Here is a 13,481-nt window from a genome sequence, read left to right as displayed (position 1 = left end):
TGCTTAATCGCGCCCTTCAGCGTCTCCTCTGAACTGCCGCGGAGGTGATTTCAGTCCTGCGAGTGCAGAGGAAGGGTTCCACGAGTGTCTGTTTAAAGTGATTAAAGAAGACTAAAGTTAAAGACGGTGTCAGTAACGCTTACACGGACAGAGTTTGATCATTCCACACACGTAGAGCATTTAAACTACACTTAAGAGCTTCGTTTACAAAACCTAGAGAGCTGCCTAGCTGACATTTACCCTCAAGTGAGTGATTTGGAACAACATACTACATAGGCAGCAAACAGTTGTACAAATAGTTCTCCAGATAGATGGATAGACAGACAGACAATATAGATATACAATATACAAATAGAATGAAAAAGTGATAGATATAATGTTAGAGCGATAGAACGACAGATAGAACATTAGAACGGCAGATAAAAAATTAGAACGATAGAATGACAGATACAATGGGGGTACAAGAGAATGACAGTTCTGTCAATAGAACGAGTCACGTTAGAATGACGGATGGAACGTTAGAACAACAGATAGAACGTTAGAACCACAGAACGTTAGAAAGACATCTAGAACATTAGAATGTCAGATAGAACATTGGAACGAGTCACGACCGATAGAATGTTAGAACGTTAGAATGACTCACAACAGAGAATATTAGAACATTAGAATGACAGATAGAATGTTAGAACAGATAGAACGCTAGAACAACAGATAAAAGGTTAGAATGACAGAACGTTAGAACGACAGAATGTTAGAACAGATAACAATTAGAACGACAGATAGAAAGTTAGAACGAGTCACAGACAGAATGTTAGAACAACAGATAGAACAACATAACAGATAGTATGTTAGAATGACAGTGTTAGAACGACATAGAATGTTAGAACAACAGATAGAATGTTAGAATGAGTCACGACCGATAGAACGTTAGAACAACAGAACGTTAGAAAGACATTTAGAACGTTAGAACGTCAGATAGAACATCAGAACGAGTCACGACCAATAGAATGTTAGAACGTTAGAATGACATAGAACGTTAGAACGTGTCACAACAGAGAATATTAGAACATTAGAATGACAGATAAAATTTTATAACAACAGATAGAACGCTAGAACAACAGATAAAAGGTTAGAATAACAGAACGTTAGAACGACAGATAGAACATTAGTACGACAGATAGAAAGTTAGAACGAGTCACAACAGATAGAACAACATAACAGATAGTATGTTAGAATGACAGATGAAATGTTAGAACAACATAGAACGTTAGAACCACAGAACATTAGAAAGACATTTAGAATGTTAGAACGTCAGATAGAACATTAGCACGAGTCACGACCGATAGAATGTTAGAACGTTAGAACGAGTCACAACAGAGAATATTAGAACATTAGAATGACAGATAGAATGTTAGAACAGATAGAACGCTAGAACAACAGATAAAAGGTTAGAATGACAGATAGAATATTAGAACGACAGATAGAAAGTTAGAACGAGTCACAACAGATAGTATGTTAGAATGACAGATGGAACGTTAGAACCACAGAACATTAGAAAGACATTTAGAACGTTAGAACGTCAGATAGAACATTAGCACGAGTCACGACCGATAGAATGTTAGAACGTTAGAACGAGTCACAACAGAGAATATTAGAACATTAGAATGACAGATAGAATGTTAGAACAGATAGAACGCTAGAACAACAGATAAAAGGTTAGAATGACAGATAGAATGTTAGAACGACAGATAGAAAGTTAGAACGAGTCACAACAGATAGAATGTTAGAACAACAGATAGAACAACATAACAGATAGTATGTTAAAATGACAGAATGTTAGAACGAAAGAGAGCGTTAGAATGACAGACACAACGTTAGAACGAGTCACGACCGATACAATGTTAGAACAACAGAACGTTAGAACGACAGATAGAATGGCTGCCAGCAGCCATATCACCCTGAAGCCCAGCGTTTCTCACTAGTGGGGAATAGAGACATGACAAGTGGGGCGCGACAAACGAGAGGAAATTTGGTCATTTTTGTGCCCATCTCTATTAGCCTTTTGAGCGGTACTGTCCCACATATGGGATTTAGAACGTTCAGAGACGTCACTTCAAACTGTGCTTTCATGCTTTGGCTGGCGCTGAGCCAGAGACGGACGCGCTCAGCAGTGCTTGTCATTTATCACAACTATGCAGTGTTTTCAACAACATAATGTTTATTTTAGGTTTCAGACATTTAAATATATATAAGTACTAGTAAAAGAACACATTTATAGTTTGTAAAATACACACTGATGTCTATGGAAGCAGCAATAACAATCAATTCAAATATAATTTGCCAACGTGTTTTATTCATATCAGATACACATTGTGTAAGTAACTATAAAGTTGACTATTTTATCCCAGATCACCGGCCACTTACTTACATGAATTTTGGGAGAAATTGATGAATTCACGTGCTGTAACTGACTCTCTGAACAGCGGCGCAAACAAACATGGCGGCACCCATCTCGTGTTATAGATCAAAATCATTTATTAAGGTTTTTAAACGACAAAACACACTCACTTACACATACATATTTGAGAATCGGAATATCAGAAGTTTGTGAATATTTTGAATAAAAAAGGTGAAACGAAATAAAAGCATGACGCGTGGTTGAGGAGATTCCCCCTTCAATATGTAAAGCGCTTTGAGTGTCCAGAAAAGCACTATATAAATGTAAGGAATTATTATTATTATTATTAGAACATTAGAACGAGTCACGACCGATAGAATGTTAGAACGTTAGAACCACAGATAGAACATTAGAAGCACCACTACGTAAGATATTAAGTCTTTTTGTTTCTTGAATATAAGTGCATTTTGTTTTAGTGCACTGGGAGATTTTTGTCATTTGTTTTAATACATATAAGTTAAAAAAAGACAGTAAGACAAAATACACGTATATTCAAGAAATAACATTCTTAATATCTTACTGCTGCTTCTCAAGTCAATTTATCTTGTTTTATGCATATTCAGATACATTAACTGGGAAACACAAAAATAAACCATTTTTCTTTCAGTTGATTCTAACAAAACACAAATAATAAAAGTTTAGCATTAAGTATATTTGCAATTAATATTTCACTAAGCCATAATCTTAAATGTTTTTTTTCTTCACTGAGCTCAATTGTAAATTTAAATTTGTTTTTCAGGTGGAAGTTTTTCGCTGTAAAAGTTACAGTACATTTCATAATACAATGAACCAGATGAGATCAAGGACATTTCAATTCCTCATGACAGCAGCCCTTAAACATTCATGACTCGTAATCTTCACATCTGTGTTCCCATCACACGAGCGCCTGTAACGTCTTACTCCGTCAGAAACGAAGCTTGTGTGACTGTTTTAGATCCTTCAATCATTCAGAGATCCAGGGAAAGATTCAGTTCATTCACAGTTATCAGGGAATCATCGAGAAAACTCTTCTCAAAGTGAATTTTTTATTTTGCAAAGCTTTCTTAAAGTTGCATCACGTCTCGGCCAGACAGAAAAATCTCATTTGGAGTCAGTAAAAAAAAAAAAAAAAAATAGTTCTGTTAAATCAAAACATCCAAGTCTGAAAATCTCACACACACACACACACACCGGTAGAGAGCTTTAGCACTTCACAGTTTGTTTTTCCAGCAGCAGCGTGTTTGTTTAGCAGCCGACGGTTAATTTTTCCCCAGAAACTGACTTTCTCCTGTCAGCGCTGCGGCAGCGAGCGATTCATCTCTCCATTAGATTCGCACTCAGGGCCACAGACCGACCCGACCACACCGGCCTGAATCAGCAGTAATTTATTACACATATTGTGGCGAAGAGAGGAACCGTCCTGCTCATTAGACATGAACATTTCCATCTGTCCCGCTAACCCTGTCAGACTCACTTTAGCTAACAGCGGCTCCGAGAACAAGTCGCCGTAATCATTCCTTTAGCAGGTTCCTCTAATGACCAATGAGGGTTTCTTGAAATTAATGTTACCATAGTGAGACAGTCTTGGCATTTACATTCATACAGTATGTGTGAATTTTACCCATTACATTAGTGTTGCTTGTGTCATTCCTTACCTGATGAGCTACAGGACTTACAAGACATGTTTATTTAGTGTGTAATGAGCATGAAAAAGTCCCTCCAGCGGGAGTTCTTCTCCATAACAGCGTTTCTGAATTCCCTGAAACGCCTCCATTGAGTTTTCTTCACAGTATTCCTCATTTAAATAATTCATATGCAGAATAAAGGGGCGGGGCCTGGTTGAGTTAGTTAGTAGTGTGTTGAAACTGGCGGTTATGATAAGGGGGGAACATTTCCCAAACACCAATCACAACACACTGCTCCAGCCGACCAATCAGAGCACATTGTGCTTTTCAGAAGGAGGGGCCTCATAGAGACAGGAACTAAACAGAGCGTTACTGACAGACTGGGAAGAACATGAGGAAAATAATCAACATTCAAGCAGGAAAACCTGCTCTAGTAGTGCACAAAAACAACATCAAGACTTTGTGAAAGGTTCTTTAAACGAAAATACAGCTTGACATTCAAAATGCATCTCAAATGCATATGACAAAATCTACAGGGAAAATCCTCTTTTTTCACTTCAAAATGCAGAAGAAACTGTGCAGGCACAAGCACCGTTATCACAGTCGCATCAGCTGATGTCGAGGAAATGAGATGGACTTGAGATTCCTCTGAAGATACGAGCTGCGACGGAGCAGCTTTATAGAGACGTTCAGCACAAGGCCTCACAAACGCTTCGAAACACTTCCATTTGCCACGAGACGTTCAACCTGAAATGACACGGTGATGATGTGGCCATTTCTGAAAGCGCTTCATGTCTAGATATTCATGCCAATCAAGAACACAGCATGACGGGTCACATCACGGACATTAACCGAGTTCAGACTGATTCTCCAACATCTGTGTCGTGATCAACCTCCGAAACAACATATTAGAGACGCCAAACCCCCACGAGGATCCATCGGCATCAAAATCACACCTCATTTGGCCCACGCTCTCAACTCAACCCTTCTGCTTAACCTCTTCAGCCCGTTAACTAACCGTCTGTCTCCATGGAAACCGCGACGTTGAGTGATAAAACTGCTGTAAAGTGCTGACAAGATCTCGTAACCTGGGACAAACGGGCCAGATGATTAACGACGGCCTTCTTATTTTATTCCCCGACATAAGGAAAATGTGTCCTTTAGAAGAGCGTTTTATGGTAATTATTTATGAGCTCATATTCTGAAGTGCTGTGTGTGTGTGTGTACTATGTAGTGTGTTTTCTATAGTGTATAGAGTGTGATGTGCATTGTGTAGTGTACAGCATATAGATTGCAAAACAGTGTTCATAAATAATGTGTAGAACGAAGTATGTAGTGTGTGTAGTGCTCATTGTGTGTGTGATGTGTGCAGTCTTCAGTGTGCAGTATGCAGTGTTGCATTAAATCAGGGGTGGGATAAAATTGGGTCTATTTTCAGTATGGAACATCCGGATGACCTTCTACATTTGCAATAAGTTCAGTATGCAGTATTTGATCAGACGTGTGCACTAGGAGTCTATGGCAGCCCATAGAACTGCTTATGGGAAAGTTATAAAATTTGGCACACAGATAGAGGACAGTCTGACCTGTCACCATAGCAAATTTGGATTCTCTATTGCAATCACTCTAGCGCCACCACCTGTCCCAATTTGCACTTACTTTTATGCTAATAACTTATGAACTGTAAGGGCTAGAAACAAAATTCCTTGTCTCAAAACAATTTGATTGCACCATACCAATCGAAAATTGAACCAAAATTGAACCAGATCATCTTCAGACCATGCCGTCAAAAACGTATGGTTTTCGTCAAAGCGTTTTTGAAAAACGCGCAAACTGATTTTACGTAGCGCTTGCGAACATAGATGCAAGGCTGTATCTCCTCAACGCTTTATCGTATTCTGACCAAACTTGGTACGTGTCATCACAAGCATGACCTGAGGTTACATGCTGCATTTTGACACAGCGCCACCTACTGGTCCGGAGATATGAAAAATTTATTTTTTGCTCATAACTAATTTAATGATAAAATGTGCTTATAATTCTAATTATAAAAGTGGTCTCATTAGAGTCGGGGCAACATGCCGAGTAGAATGATATCCAGTTTTCGCCTATCAGCCATTTTAGGCATTAAACATTTTGAATTTTGTCGTAAAATGCTGTATTTCATGAATGCATTCACTTATTGTTACGAAACTCGGTATGTATCATTGGCACTGTGCTCTGATAGTGCTCAAAATGTTGTGGGGCAGCGCCACCTTGTGGCCAAAACTTATAATGAAATTTCCAAAAATGCTAATAACTTTTGATTAAATTAGCCTTTTGTCTTGATATATTCCTTGGGTCATGCTGAGAACATAGATACGAAAGTTGCCATATTTGGCCAAACTTTCTGTCCGGTCTGTTGATTTTCATTCAAAACCTACTTTTTCAAACTCCTCCTAGTCCATTGGTCTGATTTTCACCAAAATCACTTACGGACTATGCCGACAAAAAGTTCTGGATTTCATGTCATTAAACAAAATTGTTTTCATATAACACAACAACATAGTTGAGTCATGATGCCTAAATTACTCTTGAGGCTGTATATCTGCAATGCTTTGGCATATTGAAACCAAACGTTGCATGTGTCATTGTCACCTCACTCTGACAACACCACATCAATTTGGCCACAGCACCACCTAATGGTTAAAAGTGTGCCACTAAATTATTAGTGACTCTTTTTGATTTTTCAGTCATTTTGCCTAAAATTATCTTAATATGTCTTTAATTGCAATCAGTCTGATGCTCCCAGCTGTGATGGCATGACTTGTCGTGCCTTCTTTGTGCTTGGCCCCTTAATTGCTGCTTGCAGCTATATTTTTATTTATTTATTTTTTGGAGTAAAAATGCAGTGTGCCAAACACTAGTGTTATATTCACAATCAGCTTTAAGAGGCCATTTCTCTCACATGGTTAAAGCTACTGGAGTCAGAATGATGGGATTTATGAGATGAATGTCACCACAGTGTCAGAATTATTATAGTGGGAAACTGTGATTTTAAGCCCAGAATCTCAGAGTTGAGAAGAAAATCATGGTAAAAGTTGATCGTAATTACGTTCACATTTACATGCCGGTTCATATGAATTCAGTTAATTAAGGTTGATAAAAACTTGACAGCTTTAGCTGGTTTATGGGGTGAAATAGTTCCAAATAAAAGTCTTACTAAAAAAAAAGATTAGATATTTTATCTGTTCACCTGCATGTCACGTGACTATTAACCAATATCAGAGAATCACGAACATGTGAATGTGTCGTTAAATTACTGAAATGTTAACTTAAAATCTTAAAACTTCAAGTAAATATTTTGTTTGGAAGACAAAACATATCTTTGCTCTTTTATACAAAAAAAAAAAAAAAAAAGATTTTATCTTATATCTAATTGCATTTTATACAAATAATGCAATAGTGCTAAAAACCTTAAAAAAAAGAAAAGAAAAAAAAGAAGATATTGTCCAATGAGTCCATTTGATTCTCACTAGAATCACCTCATATTGACTCATAAAAAGGACCTTCCCAGCAGCACTTGAGGTCTCATGTCCTGACAGACGTCGCCCTCTGGTGGAAACCGTCACACATTGCTGAGAAACCAGAGTGATGCTGACATTTAAAACTCAAAACACACATCAGGGGCCCCTGGGTTGAAATCGCAGTACAATTCTAGGGCCCCCTGAAACCTCAACTTGCATAATAATTATGCACAAACTGTCTTGATCAAGAAAAACCCATCACATTTACAGATCACAATCAGATCTTTGCTTTTTTATACAAAAAAAAAATATATATTTTATCTTATATCTAATTGCATTTTACACAAATATTGCTTGGATGAAGTTTACTGGCTCATATTTCATAAACCTAAGGGCTCATATTATATGTAAATCATATGCAAGGCTCAGAAGTGAAGTTTATTCATTTGGACGTGTTCAGCGAATTGCATTTTAATTTGAGTTTGGCAAATTGTAGACGTGCTGACGCTGTAGTTTAAGAAGTTACTCTGTTTTTAATGAGTGATTTTATCCACCAACATCACAGTTGGTGCAGAACATGTTCAAGGACTGGATTAAACCATTATTCCTGAAAAACTTATCATTTCCCTCTGATTACTGGATAAGGTTAAGATTATGATGGAGTAACTAAAACTACAGCTACTAAAAAGTGAAATAAAGCTAAAATAAAATATAAATATTAGATGAAAAACTTTAAAACTTAAATGAACATTAGAAACTGTCTTTGCAACTATCTGAAATAAGTTGAAGTACTAAAATAAAAAAAATAAAAATAAATTAAATGGATAGATAAATAAATAAAATAATAAAATAATAAAAATTAGAAATGCTGCCTTGACAAGTAAATGAAATAAAATAAACTTAAGTTGAAGTACTAAAATTACTAAAACTAAAATAAAGCTAAAAAGAAATATTATATTATATACACACACACACACATAGAGTATCTACAGTATATATATAAAAAAAAAATCCCAAAGTCCGCGAACAAACGTCAGAGATCTCGTTATGAACTCAATAATTTCTCATCAAATTATCTGATCTTCTCCACATTAATTTGCTCTAGACTCTTATTGGATGACAACTAGTGACTCTCATTCGAGTCTTTATTTCATGCAAATTTATTTCAGTCTTTTTGAGTCTTAACCTAATTTTGCACGTATATCTACGTCTCTAACACTGATGTTCATAGTTGTGGAAACAGCAGGAAACTGCAGCGCTGCAGATCGAGTGCAGCTGCAGCGAATAATGACTGCGGCGCTTCCTCATTTACAGCAGCAGATTAGCGGGCCAAAGGTGGCCGCTTCGCGCTCCAGAAAACAAGATTTAAGGTTAAAGCACGCTCTTATAGGGCTCTGAAAACCATCCAGATATAAATACGACCAACACAAAGCCAGATCCGGCCAGTTGTGCAGTAATTTAGGGCTGGTGAAGATGATTCTTCGCATCTGTGCAACATTCATTATATCGTGTGCTAAAAACAGTGTCGGGAGGCCCTCCAGGGGCCCGCGGCCCCGCTGGGTGAATGTAGGCTGCCTCAGTCCTGCTCTTAACTAACTACCTCCGCCGGGTCTCGGTAGAATCAAACCGGGACGAACCTCATTCATCACAGGCGATTTGCGCGCAGGTTCAGCACTCCTGCGGCCCCACAAAACCCAGCTGGGTCTCTAGAGGCGGTTTCCACGGAAACGGCAGTCACATCGATTAATCAGGCCTGATGTGCTTTTCATTGTCTGCTGGAAACATGCACAGAAGCTTTTGAGTCTCTCGTTACTGTCATGCATGTTTTTTCATATTCACACTGTCGGTCAAAAGTTTAAAACAATTAACATTGTTTAATGATTTTAAAAAGAGTCTCTTCTGCTCATCAAAGCTGCATTTATTTGATCAAAAATACAGTAAAATTGTGAAATATTATTGCAATTTAAAGCAGCTGTTTTCTATGTGAATATATAGTAAAGTGTAATTTATTCCTGTGAATTTTCAGCATCATTACTCCAGTCTTCAGTGTCACATGATCCTTCAGAAATCATTCTGATGTGATGATTTGATGCTCAAGAAAGATTTCTGATTATTATCAATGTTGAAAACAGTTCAGATTTTTGTGGAAAACTATTTTTACTGTATTATTTGATTTTAAAAAAATGCAATCTTAGTGAGCAGAAGAGACTCTTTCAAAAACATTAACATTTTAATTATTCCAAACTTTTGACTGGTAGTATATATTGTAAATACCACTAAAAACTCAAGTCAAAAAGAGAGAATATCCCTTTAAAACTTCACTTGTAAAGTCCTTGAAGACACATGTATGACCGTTCCTTTATTCAGCAGCTCATTTTCCTGCACAAAGTTTCACATATTTGCTTTTCACCAGTAAAAACACTCACAGAGATCCATGAAACAAGACATGAGTCAATCGATAGACATTGCAGTGGAATAAAACACACTCGCACCTCCAGATCATCAATGATGAATGAAGGACATTCATATCAAGAGCTCGAAAGAGATTTTTCCAAAAAATTATTGATTCACTCTTCTGAATGTGATCCATCAGATCAAGTGTCTGAAATGGTATTTTCTCCTCTGGTGTTCTAGTGAATGAACAGGTGCAGTTCATGCAAACTATTGATTCAGCATTTCAAACACAACAAATGTGTTTCTTTCTAAACAATATATTACACTATTTGTCACATTCAGACATTTATAAGTGCAAGAACAAATACTTTTGGGGATGCTAATGGTATATGCTGATCTCAGAGCAGCGGATGTGTTCATTGACTCAATGCTGCCATCTACTGATGCCTACAAACACCTGAACATCATCAGCAATGAGATTCAGTCTGTGTTTGTTATATAGTCCAATTTATATCATATATTAATTCGACATCTATATATGAGGTCTAGAGGCTCATGGAACAACATTTAATCACACACTGTCAACAAGCATCAAGTTCAGACGTGATTACATCGTTTGCTTTGAAATCCCTCCTGTTTTACTTCTATGCCGTTAATTATTTTTTCATCCACATCTGAATCTCCACAGAACGTTCCCTGATTTCTGCATAATTGCACGGGCTGTTCTACACTGCACTCATTAAATGTTTTGAGCTCATTTAGTTTAATTTAATAAATCATTTAACACTTTACCGTGTTTAGTTCAACAAATTAAATCAAACCCAAAATCTGCACAGAAAATACAACGAAAGTGTGTCGATTCCATTTGGGCCCAATTAACACCGCGATCAATGAACAAACACACTAAATGAATAGAAGGATGATTTCATGCATATGCACTAATATACCGACACACAGTAAAAATATACACAGGTAAATATTGCTGTTTATCACTTAAACATTTTAATGCATGAGAAACGGGCCAATGCTAATGTGTACTTGCAAAGTAAACAAGGTCAATTTGGATTTCATATTGACTTAAAATGTACAAAAACTTCTCGAGGCCTCAGTCGGCTGTTGTTATCTAAAGCCTGGATGTTTATTATTAATGAGATTCATGCAGGCATGTTCAGATTGAAGATGAGATGCATCATTTATCACACAGGAGCTCTGAAAACACAAAACACTCTCAAACGGCCCGTCACACACACAAGTCCGTATAAAAGCCAGTTCACACCAAGAACGATAACTATAAAGAGCACTATAACTATAACAAATCTGTTTATTATAAGCATGCAGCAGTTTTGTAGTCTGTCGCTTACTCAAGCTCTTTAAAGCAGGAAGGATTCTGACTGGCATATTCCCATGATAAAAAAGTAATTTCAAGATGAGGAATCAAAATGGGATGAATTTAATAACTTTTATCCCAATAATACATCAATACATTTTTAAAAAGGCAGGATAAATTCAGAATAGCATAATACCTACCTTACTAAAAAATTTTTACTTCAGCATACAGAATCAAAAGAAATGAAACCACAGACGTACCAAACAAGCGTCGATGAAACACAAACTTCCCGGCGATGAGGCCCGTGATGATGGCGAGGATCCACATCAGGACTTTGAGGACGTTCCAGCCTCCTCCGGGATATTTATTCACCACGAAGGAGAAGCAGTTTCCCACTACGATCATGTGCGCTTCTGTCTGGCTGTGCGACACTGGGTCCTCTGCGAAGACCAGGAAGTTGAAGAAGGTGACCAGGTAGGCCACGACCAGACGGGACCACGGGTGCTGGAAATAATAGCGGAAGCGGGAGTTAATCTCCATCCGTCTGAGGAAGCCCAGACATCGTCCACCTGAAAGACACCAGACAGAGATATTTCAATCTTAAATGCCTGAGATTCATACTGTAAATCAGCAGTGAAACATTACTTACTCACCCTTGTTGTTCCAAACCCATTTGACTTTCTTTTGTGCCGTGAAACAAAACAAGGGATGCTTTACGATATTTTTATGGTGCTTTTTTAGAGTTTTGCTTGCATAGTAAAGAAGTGTGAACATTCAGCGAATTATCTCTTTTTGTGTTACACTGAGGAAAGAAAGTCAAGTTTGGGTGAGTAAATGTTTTTGATTTCTGGATGAAATAATAATTTATACTGTCTGAATCACAGTCTTCACAAGTGCCAGTCCAAAAAAATAAACACTACAGGATGAATTTCATAAAAAACATTCAGGGTCACATTACATTCAGACAGACAGAGAGAGACAGACAGACAGACAGACATTCAGAAATACATTCAGACACAGACAGACAGAGAGAGACTAATTGGATTTATGCCCAATCAGAGAACATCAAACCACATTTACACACTTCACACACTAATACAAAAATATGTTCATCAAAAAAAACAAGGAAAAATATTTGGCTGCTTCATTGATTTTAAAAAAGCCTTTGATTCTGTATGGCATGATGGGCTTTTTCTAAAACCTATCCAAAGTGGAATAGGAGGAAGGACAAATGATATCATAAAGGACATTTACAATGGGAACAAATGCTGTGTCAAGATCAATGACAAACGAACTGATTATTTCAGTCAGAATAAAGGAGTTCGTCAAGGCTGCAGCCTCAGCCCGACTCTCTTTAATATATATATCAATGAGTTGGCATCAGCACTTGAGAAGTCCTCCTGTCCTGGTCTGACCCTCGAGGGCAGAGAAATCAAATGCCTCCTGTACGCCGACGACCTTCTGCTGCTGTCACCTCATGAAGAAGGACTGCATGAAAGCCTCTCAATTCTAGAGCAGTACAGTAGCGACTGGGCCTTACCAATTAACATGGACAAATCCAAAATCATGATCTTCCAAAAAAAACCTCGCCTTACTGACAAAAAATATAATTTTACAATCGGGGGAACACTTCTCAATCATGTCACATATTATAATTATTTGGGTCTCACAATCTCAGCTTCTGGACAATTTGAAATGGCAATGAAAGATCTGACCGATAAGGCACGCAGGGCTTATTACAATATAAGAAAATCATTGTTCAAATTCAACCCACCCATAAAACTGTGGATGAAAATTTTTGATGCCATCATCAAGCCCATTCTTTTGTACGGCTGTGAAATCTGGGGCCCCAAATTTAAATTAAACTATGAATCGTGGGACAAAAATCCTATTGAAATTTTCCACCTCGAATTCTGCAAAAATATCCTGGGTCTCCACAGAAATGCCCCTAGTCTGGGTTGCAGGGCAGAACTGGGCAGATTCCCTCTCTTATCTGAAATCCAGAAGAGAGCAGCGAAGTTCTGGTTTCATCTGTCAGACTCACAGGCAGATGCCTACCATCACTGTGCTCTTTCATACAGGGCAGGACACCCAGAGAATGACCCCTTGCACTATTTAGTAGAAACACACCAACTAAATTCAAAAATTCAATTCAAACTCTCAAAAATTAAAGAAATAGGTCAAAGAACCCA

At 37.6% G+C, this 13,481-nt stretch overlaps 1 protein-coding gene across 2 annotated transcripts in view; it reads right to left on the bottom strand.

The window, feature by feature from the left end:
• Window positions 1-13,481, bottom strand: part of tmem117 (transmembrane protein 117) — a 44,644-nt gene that overhangs the window by 28,480 nt on the left and 2,683 nt on the right. For both annotated transcript variants that reach the window (XM_048159108.1, XM_048159109.1), the window contains exon 2: window positions 11,550-11,858. In XM_048159108.1, the coding sequence (XP_048015065.1) occupies window positions 11,550-11,858 (309 nt within the window). The remainder of the gene's footprint in view (window positions 1-11,549; window positions 11,859-13,481) is intronic.

The sequence above is a fragment of the Megalobrama amblycephala genome, linkage group LG15 (genome assembly GCF_018812025.1).
Source record: "Megalobrama amblycephala isolate DHTTF-2021 linkage group LG15, ASM1881202v1, whole genome shotgun sequence".
Classification (NCBI taxonomy): Eukaryota; Metazoa; Chordata; class Actinopteri; order Cypriniformes; family Xenocyprididae; genus Megalobrama; species Megalobrama amblycephala.
This window is presented reverse-complemented; position numbering and strand designations above follow the sequence as displayed.